The 14,371-nt window shown below is 41.6% G+C and overlaps 1 protein-coding gene across 5 annotated transcripts in view; it reads right to left on the bottom strand.

Annotated features, from left to right (window-relative positions):
- The window catches only part of PEAK1 (pseudopodium enriched atypical kinase 1), a 305,386-nt gene that overhangs the window by 60,693 nt on the left and 230,322 nt on the right, over positions 1 to 14,371 (bottom strand). For all 5 annotated transcript variants that reach the window (XM_082735956.1, XM_082735954.1, XM_082735957.1 and 2 more), the window contains one exon: positions 9,435 to 12,694. In XM_082735956.1, the coding sequence (XP_082592082.1) occupies positions 9,435 to 12,577 (3,143 nt within the window). In that variant the 5' untranslated portion in view covers positions 12,578 to 12,694. The remainder of the gene's footprint in view (positions 1 to 9,434; positions 12,695 to 14,371) is intronic.

Genomic DNA, 14,371 nt, shown 5'->3' with positions numbered 1-14,371 from the left:
AAGATGTTGTTTCAGGGCTGATGAAGCCAGAAAGTCTTGCCAAAACAGGCCATTCGTGAGCAAGTGAGATCTTAAACTTTGGCTGGAAATATTATCGTTATTTGGGGTGAGTTATAGTATTTTCTTAGGTATTGGCTAAGGTTTTCTAATTGATTAGAAAAAAAAATTTGAACTAAATTTTTAAGGACATATGATTGGCAATAGATACTGCCTACTGATTACAAAATAAAGATGATTTAATCAATAATAAATTTACCACACTGATTACTGAAAAGACTACTAACGACATAGTTGAGAAAGAAGGAAATTGAATCCAGAAAAAAAGGAGTGAAATGAAGATGGAATAGTGTAAAAAAAAGTGACAAACATGTGAATAAATCCAAAATGAAAAGGATGATGTGATCGGAAGTGACTAAGGGTAGGGCAAGTTTCTTAAAACTAGGCAGTCAGTAGAGAATCCAAGGAAGTGACATTTAAATTGATAGTTGAGGGACGCCTGGGTGGCTCAGTTGGTTGGGCGGCTGCCTTCGGCTCAGGTCATGATCCCAGCATCCTGGGATGGAGTCCCGCGTCGGGCTCCTTGCTCTGCAGGGGGCCTGCTTCTCCCTCTGACTCTGCCTTCCACTCTGTCTGCCTGTGCTCACTCTCCCTCTGACAAATAAATAAATAAAATCTTTTAAAAAAAATTGATAGTTGAATGGGGCACTTGGGAGGCTCAGTTGGTTAAGTGTCCGACTCTTGATTTCAGCTCAGATTATGTGTTCAGGACTGAGATCAAGACCACGCTGGACTCCATGTTGGGCAGGGAGCCTGCTTGGGATTCTCTCTCTCCCTCTTCTGCAACACCACCCCCCATCTCTATCTTAGACAAATAAATAGACAAGTAGCCAGCAGAATGACAAGGAGCCTGCCATACAAAGATCTGAAGAAAGCATTCCAGAGAGAGAATAGCTGATAAAAAGGGATTATGTTTGGCATGTTTGAAGAACAGAAAGAAAGAAAACTATTCTGTGAGTAGCTCATGAACAAGAGGATGAGTAGGAGATAGGTTAACAGGTAGGCAGTGGTCATATTATGTATGGACTTCCTTCATTGTGTTGACACTATGGTTATTCTTGAGAGATTAGAGATGAAAACAGGGAGATCAATTAGGAAAATACTTTTCCTAAATGGAAAGGAAAATGCTTTTCCTAAATGGAAAAGGAAAATCAGATGAGATGATGGTGGCCTGGACCAGTGTGGTAGAAGCAGAGATGGAAAGAAGTAAACAGATTTGGCATATATTCTAGAGGTTGAATTAATAAGATTCACTGATATTTTGCATGTAGGGGGTGAGGAAAAGAAAGACCATGGGTGACTGCTACTTTCCTGGAACGAGTAACTGGATGGATAGTGGGATCATTTACCAAGAAGGGAAGACCTGGGATGGAATAGATTTGTAGGGAAAAATCAAGAGTTCTGTTTTGGACATGTTTCATTTGCGATGTCCACTTGATGTTCAAGTGGAAATGCCAAATGGGTAAGTATGTGAATCATGGGGGAGGTCCAGAAGGGAGTCATCAGAATATATTTATATTTAAAATCTTTTTCTTTAAGATTTTATTTATTTGACAGAGAGAGAGTGCACAAGCTGGGGAAGTTGGGGGACTGGGGCACAGGGAGAGGAAGAAGCAGGTTCCCTGCTCTGCAGAGAGCCTGATATGGGGCTCAATCCCAGGACCCTGGGATCATGACCTGAACCGAAGGCATATGCTTAACTGACTGAGCCACGCAAAAACCCCTAGTATTTAAAATCCTGATACTAGATGCTGTTTAGCCAGGAGTTAGTCATTAAAGTTTAAAGAATCCTTTCTAACATATGGTCATGATGGGAGGGAAAAAAAAAAAAAAAAGAACTTACCTTTTGGAGATACATACTAAACATTTACAACAAAATGTCTGGAATTTGTTTCAAAATAACAGGAGAAGGAAATAAGGGTATAGATGAATCAAAACTGGCCATAAACTGGTAATTGTTGAAATGTGGTTTTAGGGCAAATGGTGGCTCATTTTACTAATTTATCTACTTTTGTATATGTTTAAAATTTTCTTTCACAAAAAACTTTAACATGAAAATAAATAAAGGACCCATTTTAAGACAGTATCCAATTAAAAGGTAGTTCTAGGGCGCCTGGGTGGCTCAGTGGGTTAAGCCGCTGCCTTTGGCTCAGGTCATGATCTCAGGGTCCTGGGATCGAGTCCCGCATCGGGCTCTCTGCTCAGCAGGGAGCCTGCTTCCTCCTCTCTCTCTCTCTCTCTCTCTCTCTCTGCCTACTTGTGATCTCTTTCTGTCAAATAAATAAATAAAATCTTTTAAAAAAGGTAGTCCTAAAGTACTGATGTCATGGTAAACCTTATAAATAAGGCACTCAGAAAGGAAGGAAGCCAGAATAACTGAGGTTCAAGAGCAAGAAGGTAAATAAGATTAAACAGGTGACAAAATTCACATATATAGGGCCTTCTGCAGTGTGGGGATATGACTGGATTTACGTTAAGAAAGCTGTTCTAAAAACAGACTACAGGGGTAAGACATTCAGCAAGGATTATTCTAAATTCTGGTGCCCTAAATGGAATTTATAAAGAGGCTAACCCTATTGCTAGATACTGTGCTAGATGCTTTACAGTTATCAATTTAGTGCTCACAGTAGCTCTATAAGGTAGGTATTATTATCTCTATTGTACAGATTGGGAAGCTTCAGCTTAGAGAGGTTAAGTCAAAAGCCACACAACTACCAGTAGTATAGATGGAATTCAAATCTTAGTCTGACTCTAGTGCTTTTCTCACTAAGTGATATTATTCCTCATGATATGGACACCAAAGAGTTGGAGAGATGGTAGGTAGGCTAGTGCTTCTAAAAACAATAGTGAAGGAATTCCCACGGGATTATAGACCAGAATAACCACTAAATTACCTTCTCTTCATCCAGACTAGTCAGATAGAAATGATGCCTATGGATATATTCCTGAGTCAAAATTTGACTAATATCATGGTAAACAGTATTTCCACTTTGCAGCCCATTTTCAATAGTACTGCCAATAGAGATTTTATTAAAAAAAAAAAAATGGGGGCACCTGGTTGGCTGAAGCATGCAACTTTTGATCTTGGGGTTTTGAGTTCAAGCCCCACATTGGGTGGAGAGATTAGTTAAAAAATAAAATCTTAAAATAAAAATTTAAAACAAAAAAATTTAAAAAGTCACACACTAGGGGTGCCTGGGTGGCTGAGCTGGTTAAGCGTCTGCCTTTGGCTCATGTGATGATTCCAGGGTCTTGGGCTCAAGCCCCTTACTGGGCTCTGTGCACAGTGGGGACCCTGCTTCTCCCTCTCCTTCTGCCACTCCCCCTGCTTGTGCTCTCTCTCTCTCTCTCAAATAAATAAATAAAATCTTAAAAAAAAAAGTCACACACTTTCCCCCTTAGAAACAGTTTCTGCCCTGGGGTGCCTGAGTGGCTTAGTGGGTTAAAGCCTCTACCTTCGGTTCAGGTCATGATCCCAGGGTACTGGGATCAAGCCCCGCATCGGGCTCTCTGCTCTACGGGAAGCCTGCTTCCTCCTCTCTCTCTGCCTGCCTCTCTGCCTACTTGTGATCTCTGTCTGTCAGATAAATAAATAAAATCTAAAAAAAAAAAAGAAGAAGAAGAAGAAGAAAAGAAACAGTTTCTGCCCCAAAATCTAAAGATAAGGGCCAAATATTTCAACATATCATGTAAGCCTCTTCACATCTTGTCTCAGCACTTCTCAAACTTTTTGTTTGCAGGATTCCTTTACACTTAAAAATTATCGACAAGTTCAAGGGCGTTTGTTTATGTGAATTCTACCAATTGATACTGTATTAGAAATTAAAAATAAGACAATTTAAAAATAGTTACTAGTTCATTTAAAAATAATAAACCCTTTAAAAATAGGGTTATTTTATTTTATAACATCATTTTCAAATCTCTTTAGTATCTGACCTAAGAGAAGACAGCTGAATTCTCACATGTGCTTCTGCATTCAATCGGCTGTGATATGCTGCTTTGGTTAAAATACAGTTGACTCTTGAACAGTGCAGGGGTTAGGGGAACTACAGTCAAAACCTGTGTACAGGGGCACTGGAGTGGCTCAGTGGGTTAAGCCTCTGCCTTCTGCTCAGGTCATGATCTCAGGGTCCTGGGATCGAGCCCTGCATTGGGCTCTCTGGTCAGCAGGGAGCCTGCTTCCCCTTCCCTCTCTGCCTGCCTCTCTGCCTACTTGTGATCTCTGTCTGTCAAATAAAAAAAAATCTTTAAAAACAATTAAAAAAAAGGCCTGTGTATAAATCTGACTCCCCCAAAACTTAAAAATAGTAACCTACTATTAAGCAGGTCTTAGTTATAGCCAATTAACACATTTTTTAAATAGATTTATTTATTTAAGAGAGAGAGGGAGCAATGCAAGTGAGCACAAGCAGGAGGGCCAGAGGGAAAGAGAATCTGAAGCAGCTCCACGCTGAGTGTGGTGCCTGATGAGGAGCCTGATCTCATGACTCCTGAGTTATGACCTGAGCTGAAACCAAGAGTCCACTGCTTAACTGTGCCACCCAGGTACCCCAATTAACACATATTTTGTATGTTATATGTATCATATACTGTATTCTTAAAATAAAGTAAGCTAGAGAAAAGAAAATGTTATTGAGAAAATAATAAGGAAGAGAAAATGCACTTATAGTACTTTACAGTATTTATTGAAAAATCTATATATAAGTAGACCCATGCAATTCAAACCTGTGTTGTTCCACGGTCAACTATATATTTAAAAATGTGATCTCATCCAGATATCGAGGTGGGAAAGGAAAAGGTCTATTAGTGGTCTTTTAGATAATTGTGGATATTCTCCTTGGTACCATATAAGAACTTGATAAGTGGAAGTCTTAAAGATTATTTGCAATGTGGAACCTGAAACCATATCAATAAACTTTCTGGCCTCAGTTGCATTGAAAAATATCCATCCAACTTGCAATTTCAATGGATCTTTTACTTGTGCATAATTTTGTAATATTGTGCATTAGGTCATTTGAAATTACTAGTTCACTGAGTTATGCAGATCTTCCAAATGTTGACACATTTCATTATATATTAAAAAATCTTTTTTTAAGCAAATACCACCATTCTCATCAGAAAGATCCTTAAACATCAGGAAGCTGTCAAAGTCATGATAGCAGATAAAAGTTTTTTAAAAATCTTATTTTTATTTGAAAGCCTTAACTTTTTATCATTGATAACAAATACTGTCAGTTGTTTTCCTTGAGGTAATAGGCTTACTATGTTCATTCTTAAGAAAAGCACTCAAGTCTGAATAGCCACAGTGGGTCTGCCACCTGTTCTTTCAAGGCAGTCCATGAAAGCGGTGGCTAGGGGATTGGGTGGCTGAGTCAGTTAAGCGTCTGCCTTCAGCTCAGGTCATGTTCTCAGGGTCCTGGGATCAAATCCCCTCACTGGGCTCCCTGCTGAGAGGGAGAAGCTCCCTTCTTCTCCCTCTGCCTGACGCTCCCCCTGCTTGTGCTTTCTCTCTCTCTGGCAAATAAATAAAATCTTAAAAAGAAAAGAAAAGAAAAAGGTGGTTCGCTCAGCTTTGTAACTCAAACTGTTTTTCCTTGCAATAACCACCATACTTTGGTATTCAACAGAAATAATCTATGTATACTTCCCACTTCATCACATGGAATGTTTAAATGGACACAGTCTCAAGAGCTGAGATTTAATAAAATTTACTACTTCACCAAGGACATGCTTAAATGAACTTTTTTTTTTTTTTAACTATTTGTACAATATTAATCCATGGCTTTGACTTGTGTTAAGGTGTAAGTAATTTTGCCTTCTATTGTTTTTGTACCATCAGTGCAAATGTCAGTGCAGTGAAAAGAATAATGTCTCATTATGAAAACGGTGACTTTTGCATGATCACTATTTGACCTTGCCTTGACCGCATTTGAAGAACCACAGGTCTATTCATTATCCTTTTCCAGCCACCTGTCTGGACTCTGTTTGCTATCATCTTCTCTGTGACTCTGCATATATTGTTCCTTTTGTCTGCAATGTCTTTCCCAAGCAGCGGGAAAAATCCTATCTATCTTTTAAGAACTGGTTTGTATTTCATTTCTGAGAAGTCTCTTTTAAGCTGATCTAATCTCTGTGCTTTATGCTTCTGTACCATGACACACATTACATTGTTTTAGCATTTATTACATGGAAGGCAGAGGGGCTACTGACATCTTAAAGCACCCAACCTATGCCAGACCCTGTGCAAAGTCTCGTACATATTTTCCCTTTATACCCTCAAACTAACTCCAGTGATAGCTGTCATTACAATCACTGTCCCCTGAAGGACCAGACGGAGAGCTGAAGTGAAGTCAAAGCCAAACCTGTTATTTCAGCAGTGTGATGATCTTTCCCTCACCTGTCCCGACGGCCTATATAAGGCACAGTTAAGACACTCATTTTTTGTTGCCTGAAGAGTCAAATAAATGAATTGAGTAACAGTCTAATCCCGTAACAGAAGGCTCTACAAAATCTCTTATCTGTTAGGGTCTGGCATTCAGTTGAGTATTTTTTTATTTCTTATAGTTTGGATTTGGAATCTTCATTACTTATAGAAAAACTTGAATTTTCATTTCTTCCAGCAGTATGTTCCCAGCCACGGGATGCTATTTTAATGATTACACCGCCATCAGGCTGGAAACACAAATACTGACATTTGACAGTAACATTTTTCCCTTTCTAAGTTGTTTCAAGTAAATACCAATGGTGTATCTGAGTAAATTAAGTAATTATTAAAAAAGGAAATGGTGTATATTTTTCAACGAGTATCCATGTTTAGATTAAAACAAAACTGTTTAAAACCCCCTTTTCTGAGACAAATATGAAACGTGACAATTCTAGAGTGTCTCTAAGAAAACCTTAATACCTCAAAAATGCTCTACTTAGAGGACAGCACATTATCTTTAGATTCTGAATGGTGGTGAGATCAGTGGCTCCCAAAGTGTAACCCCAGGGCCTCGGTGTCACCTGGGGACTTGTAAGAAGTGCAAACTCTCAGGGCCCACAGCACCTCAGACCCACTGCATCAGAAACTTTGTGGGGCCCAGCAATCTCTGCTTTAACAGCCCTCAAGTTACCATGATGCACGGTTAAATCTGAAACCAATGGGGCAAACCAACCGCACTGCTTCAATTCATGGATGTTACCTTTTTTAAAAAAGATTTACTTATTTGAGAGAGAGAGAGAGAGAGAAAGAGCACACATGGGGATAGGAATAGAGGGAGAGGGAGAAGGGAAGCAGACTGCCCGCTGAGCGTGGAGCCCACTGGGGATCAACCTCGGGACCTGAGATCGTGACCTGAGCCCTAACCAAGAGTTGGGCATGGAACTGACTGAGCTACCCAGATACCCCTCATGGAGTTACTTGTCAAGAACTGATGAATTTTGGAAAATATGACTGGCTCATGTACAAGCAAATCTGTGAAAATATAAGCTACACAGTAAGGGGTCTGCTGTGTCAAGGGCCTGGGCTGTCCTCACGCCCACATGCAGTGGCAAAGCAGCCAAAGTAGAGAATCTCATTCCACAGAAGAGAGGCCAAATCATTGCTTGGCTCTTCCTTCCAGGATGCGGATAAACACACCACAGCCCTACTTAATGAGGAGTGAAGCCATTTACTGATCTGAGAGAACTATCTGACATAAGTAACTCCAACCAGGTGCTGTTTAAATTGCTTTTTTCCTAAATAAAACAGTAACCTGCAATACATGTGTTTTATTACCGCTGGAGTATGATATTCTATCATCCACTTTCAACTACCAATGACAAGACTACTCTTTCCAGGAATATATTACCACTATTCTACTTGCTTTGCTATTATATGGATTTAAGGAAAACAGGAACTTGCTAGCATTTTGACAACTGTTTTGGGGTTATATAAAAAGCTTATTTTCGTAAAGAATATTTATATAAAACTTCTTAACATTTTGCTAGAAAGAGTGAAGGCATTAAGTATTCATCTTAATTTTTATCTGTTCTGTTCTAACAAAAAGCTGGTCTTATGAGCGGATCTACGCTCTCATAAGAGTTTGCCAAAGAAAGGGCCAGGCCTGGTAGAGAAGCCTTACTGTGTAAGTAAGAGGGAGGCAGACTTAGAATCAGATGAAAGAAATACTCAGGGCATATCTCCGCTTAAAAATAAAAAGTACAGGGTGCCTGACTGGCTTAGTCAGTAGAGCATGCAACACTTGGTCTTGGGGCTGTGAGTTTGAGCCCCATGCTAGGTGTAGAGGTTACTTAAAAATAAAATCTTGGAAAAAAAAAAGAGTACAGGGGATATAAGGAAATCATCCCATCTGTTACAAACTTGGGATAATAGTTCTTATTTTTATTGGCATTTCGTTAATTTTGCTTACAATACAAATGAGAAACAAAAAACTTAAGCTTCCTAAACATGAATGTTCATATGAATGATTACAAGTGAAAATATAAAAATCTTGCTTGCTCTTATGTTTGTGAACAGTGCAACACTGTGGGAAGAATACAATGAATCAGACAGATCAAGTTTGAATTCTGGCTCTGTCAACTGTGAACTACATGAATCTGCTTACTTCTTAACTTCTCTGATCTTCGGAAGAAGACAACCAATTTGTAGGGCTGTTGTATGGATGGGAGACAAATCCTGGGAATGTGATCACGAACACTTACTTGAGAAAGGAAGTGAACAGCTAGAGAACCGAGTGGATGTGAATGGGTGTGCACTTGCCAGCTGCCATCGGGATTCTACTCCTGGCTGGGTCTCAACCTCAATGACCAACTTCTCTTCTGTCGCCCACGTGTTAAATCATTAAACTGCTGGCCCTGTCTCCACTGCACACTCCCCTCCCCCTTTTCCACAATACTTAGGAAGAAGAGACACAATAAAAACCCAAATATTCCCTCAAAACAAAGTAATGCATATAGAGCTAACACCTTGGTGAACACCAAAATGAATGGCTTGAGGAGCTTTATTCCATCTACAGTGAGGGTAAGAAGGGTGCCACAATTTATTCATTTGATCCTGTTTCTTCCTCACACTATCATAGGATTTCAAAGCAATGTATTATTTACTGCTATTAAGGTGTTATAGATTTGCTTTTCTGTGTTCAAGCCCCTTTCCATTCACCAGAATGCAGCAGGCTACTTCAGCTAAAGCTCCAGGGCCATAAACCTTGCTTGGTGCAGTAAGATCACTTTAATAATACTCTAATCTTGGAATGCAGTTATAAAGATCGACGATGGCCAGTGAGTGCTACTTATAAACATAAATGGCTCTTATGTAATCTCAAAGATGTAAAAAACTTAGCACCTAAAAATGTGTTAAAAATAATTCCCATACTCTGCCATTCTATTTTACATACCTGATGATTTTTTTAGGAACCTGTGATGGAGAAGAATGACTCCTTTTCTTCTTCTCTGAGTCCTGCAGTAACCCGTCCTCTGCCCCATCCTTCTCTCTGACCGCTGCCTGGTCTGCTCTGGCCTTCTGATCCGTGCTGGGCTGGCTTTGGGCAGGATCGCACCTGTACATGAAGACAATGGCCGCCTTCTCACTGGACTCTCCTTTGGCCTCTGTGAACCAGTGATGGCGCTGGACTGGAGGTGGCGGCAGCATGTGGATGACTGTGCCATCCAGGCCCACCAGTTTTCCTTTCTCTCGGTCTTTCTCTTTATCCTCTTCCTCATCTGTTTTCCGGCGGCGGAAGAAGCTTTTAAATGATATCCAGCGCTTAGGTTTCGCATCAGCGGCCCGCCTGCTGCCTTCCGAGTGCAAAATCGATTCAGCTTCTGTTGACCGGGTAGGACTGGTGGGCTTGGTCCAGTTGGTGAAATGCCTCTGCAGAAGGTTGCTTGCATGATAAGGGGAGGAAGTAGAGCGAGGTGGGGGAAAGGGAGGTGGTGGCTCGCTCTGGGGGTTGGCCACTAATTTGGAGAGAGGGCTGGTGACCGGCTTTGTGAGCGCATCTTTCTGTGCTTTGGTCGTCGGGCTTTCTGTGGTCTGCGGGGCTTCAGCTTCAGCACCGGGCTGAGCAGTGAAGAGAGATTTGGGTCGGGCTGGTGTACTCTTAGGGGTACTCTTAGCATCGGCGTCTGGAGGAACCGCGTACAGCTCTTCCACGCTGCATGCTTTCGGGCCAGACTGGGGCATTTCTGGAGGGGACTGCGGTGGCTGGATAGAAGCCACAATCTGAGAAAGCACCGTGCTCGCTTTCTCCCTGCTGCTGCTGCTGGTGGTGCACGTCATCGGAGACTCCTGAGGGCCTTCGGTTTTGGCCCCAGGTTCTTGAGTGGTTCTCTGGATCTTTGTTGGGGAGCTGTGGCTAGAACTATAGCTTTTCTGCGGTGAAGACTGACCTCTGTTAAGACAGCTGTTAAACTCCTGAACCTTTTGAGCCACTGAGCCCCTTTTACGCTCTGTGCTGTTGGAAAACCCCTTGGCTTGGGGACAGTCAGTAGGTTTGCTGGTGCTGTTATCGGACACTTTGCTGTCAGTTTCGATTTCTTCATAAGTATGGCTTATTATACTGGTAGTTTTTTCCTTCACCGAGAGTTCTCCACTTGTTCCGAGAAAACTTTTGTAAATGGCTAGATTGTCATACGCATTTGGATTGATGACAATGGGGACTTTGATGGCATTTTTGGAACTCCGAGCATAAGTCGGCTCATCATGAATGATAATTGGAAAAGGTGGCATACCAGCATTATTGTAACTATTGAATTTTATTTCGGACAGATTGGGTGACTTAACAGGGATAGTTTTAGAGGAAATGTTTGTTGTTGTAGGTGAAGTGGGTGCTGACTTGTGACAGTTTTTCCTCGGAGGGATGTTTGGCCCAGTTCCACCGCTAACCAATTCCACCTTGGGTATCTTTTGTCGCGGGCTGGTGCTGGAAGTCCACACTTCCTGGTATCGTATTGCACTGGAGTTTTGGAAATGGGCACCTGTTTGTCCTGATGTCAGTGCAGGCGATGTCACCGGAGAGTTTGGAGTAGAAGATGAGATTTTTGTCTTGGGGCTGTTAACAGGGCCTTCGAGGTGCTCACTGGCCATGGCTGCCGACACGTCCACGATAGTATATGGCTTGCACAGTGGCTGTTCCAGATTGACAACTCGGTAAGGCTTTGCTTGCTCTTCCACGGGGACGAGGTTTATGGTTATGGCTTGGCCAGCGATATCTGTAGAGGCTTTACTTTCTTGCTTCTCAGTTTGTACGGCAATCTTGCCATCCTTCTCTTCCAATCGGAGAGCAAGGACGGCTTTGTGTGTTTCTGGAACTTTTACTGAGCTTTTAGGTGCTTGTGAGGAGTCCTTCTCCTGACTATTACCAGAGAGACTTTCACAATTGGGCTCCCTTTCTTTCATGTCCTTAGACTCTCCGGGGTTACCCGGAGATACTCCCCCATTACAGATCTTCTGGGATAAACTACTGGCTGTCTCAGAACGCGATTCTTCTGTTAAAGAAGAACCTGGTGATGCAGAGTCAGAGGATGCCATGCTCTGAACACTTCCTGGTCCATAGGAGGCCACAGAGTTTTCTTCATAGCCGTTTAGGATTTCATCATAGCTGTCATCATAGTCGACAGCACAGATCCTCTGCAGGGACTTATTTCGCAATGGGACTGTATTCCATTTTTTGTCCACAAAGAATCGAACAGGAGACAAAGTATTTGCCCTGAAGTTAGCAAAGCGCGGTTGCCCTCTCATGCGAATCTCCATGGCCAACAGCTCTTCATCGCTCTCATCCCAGCTCTCATGCTCCTCCTCCATGTTACTGAAAAGTACATCTTCTTCACTCTCCTCGCCGCTAGAAAACTCTGGGTAACAGAACCGGCCCCCTTCATTACTGATCACTTCTGTGCTCCCACTCAGAATCACGTGCTTGCCTTGAGTATCCTTGATCCCACCCATCATGCAACTCGGTGGAAGCTTTCTTTCCAGTGATCTTTTATAGCAATCATTTATTCTTCCTAAGAATGTTTCTCTGGAGTTTGTTTCATTTCCTCTTATCTGAGGGATGGCATCCAAGCCTGCTATCTCCTTTAACACATCCGTTAGTCCATTATTGTTATTTGATACCTTCTTTGCACTATCATTATTGCCATAAGGCTTAGGAACATGGCTAAAGCCTTCAATGTCATCTTCATTATTATTATTAAGTGGTTTCTGATTCAAGGGTGTCCTGTTTCGGTTCCATCCTATGATGACAGGTTTGTTCTCACAGTGTTCTTGGATACTAAGTTCACCACATAAACTTTGCCCATCTGCCACCATCATAGTGGGCTTCACAGCTATAGTGGGTTTTTTAGCCACAGGAGGACGGAAATTTCCAGTGTTCCTCATGCGGTGGTTGTTACTGTGATTGGCATTAGTTTTCACATTGCCATGGGTGATGGGTGCCTTCTCAGGGTCTGGGGGAAGCTGGTGCAAGCTTTTAGGTTTAAAGCAGTTCTTGCATTCACCAGGTTTCCAAACGTGTTCAGTAAAGGTGTTACAAGCAGACATTTTTAAAAAAGGACCTTCACAGACAATGCTTTCTTTTCAGTGCATGGTAGTAAAACTTTCGTCCATCAGTTTTCACCTCCCCTTGGTACCATAGCAGCTCTTGTAGGTATGATCAATCTGTGGGGGGAGGGAAAAAAAGAAAATCTAAATGGAAAAGGCACTATGAGGCCTTAAATTAGATGAATGACTTAAAACAATTGGCTCCACTCCTCAACTTTTCCTTAAATTAAAAGATTGAGAGATATACTAATTTGGGCACTTTCCAAACTCCCCTTAGCCAATCAGCATTCTGGAAAGTTCATTTTGCAGCCATAATTTCGTACCCTCTCATTGAACTATATATAATCTTTTCCTTGATGTCTATGTGGCAATGATACTGTGACCTTGCCCTTTGGGAGTGTCTTTGAAACTGCTCTTTTTAATATCTCCCAACCTGTCTGACACTTTGTAGTCTGCTGAAGGTTCTTCGTCTTCTACCTAGCCTTTTAATTTTGGATATTTCATAGACTCCTCAATCTTTATGCATTCAAAACAAATCCTCTGGCTATCCCTTTTCTCAACTTCAGGAACCTTTTCTACTCTAACCAGCCTTCCCCTGTACTCCCTAGGCCACCTCCTTCCTCTTCCTGTACCCTATTTCAATTATGTCATTATCATCTACTTAGATAGCTAAGCTCAATTTCTGACACCTCTTTTCTCACGTCTAACTCCATATCTAACAAACTCCTTAAATTAGTCTTGTCAATTTGGTCTATTACATTTCACTGGAACACTTTCTTGCCATTAGCAGACCCTGCTAATAGTTCAGAGACTCGCCATCTTTTACCTAGATCCCTGCAACAGGCTCTCAACGATCTTCATGTCTGCATCTCACCCCATTTCAACCCAACATTTCTACATTGGCTACTCAAAGTGTGGTCCTCGGACCACACTTTGTTAGAAATGCAGTATCTCAGGTGCAACCCCCGATCTACTGGATCAGAATTCATATTTAATGAGAGTCTCAGGTGATTCTATTGTTCTGTGTACTATTATCAAATTCATTCCTTTCTAAAATTAGTTTCTAAAATGCTAATATGCTCAACTTATTACCTACTTAAGTATTAGGTGGCTCAATCTTTTTTTTTTTTAAAGATTTTATTCATTTATTTGACAGACAGAAATCACAAGTAGGCGGAGAGACAGGCAGAGAGAGAGAGAGGAGGAAGCAGGCTCCCCACTGAGCAGAGAGCCCGATGCGGGGCTCGATCCCAGAACGCTGGGATCATGACCTGAGCCGAAGGCAGAGGCTTTAACCCACTGAGCCACCCAGGCACCCCAAGGTGGCTCAATCTTACCTAATGCACTGACTTCCAAATGTCAGTGTGCAGACTAGGGGTTACCAGGTAAATAAGAACCACTCAGGGGAGCACCCTAGACCCACCTAGTCAGTCTCTGAGGTTGTGTTTTGTTGTTGTTGTTGTTACTGTTGTTGTTTAATGAGTTCTTTGTGCATTAAGGTATTGGAACCTCTGAGTTACAGGATGGGATGGGATATAAGTCCCTTAAGTTTTCACGATATGGTCCTTGCCTCCCTGCTAGCCTTATGTCTTAATAATCAACTTGTCTTATTATACTGTAAATCCCGCTGGGCTACTCATTTCCTTGGTATTATGAAAGCCACTTAGACATAGCTTCATGAACAAGCACTTTCATTTTTAATTGTCTGTCTCCCCACTAGTTTTTGAGCCTCTTCAAGGTATGGGCTGTATCTTATTCACCTCAATACGTCTAGCATAAGGATCTGAATAAACA

The sequence above is a fragment of the Mustela nivalis genome (genome assembly GCF_964662115.1).
Source record: "Mustela nivalis genome assembly, chromosome: 6".
Lineage (NCBI taxonomy): Eukaryota > Metazoa > Chordata > Mammalia > Carnivora > Mustelidae > Mustela > Mustela nivalis.
This window is presented reverse-complemented; position numbering and strand designations above follow the sequence as displayed.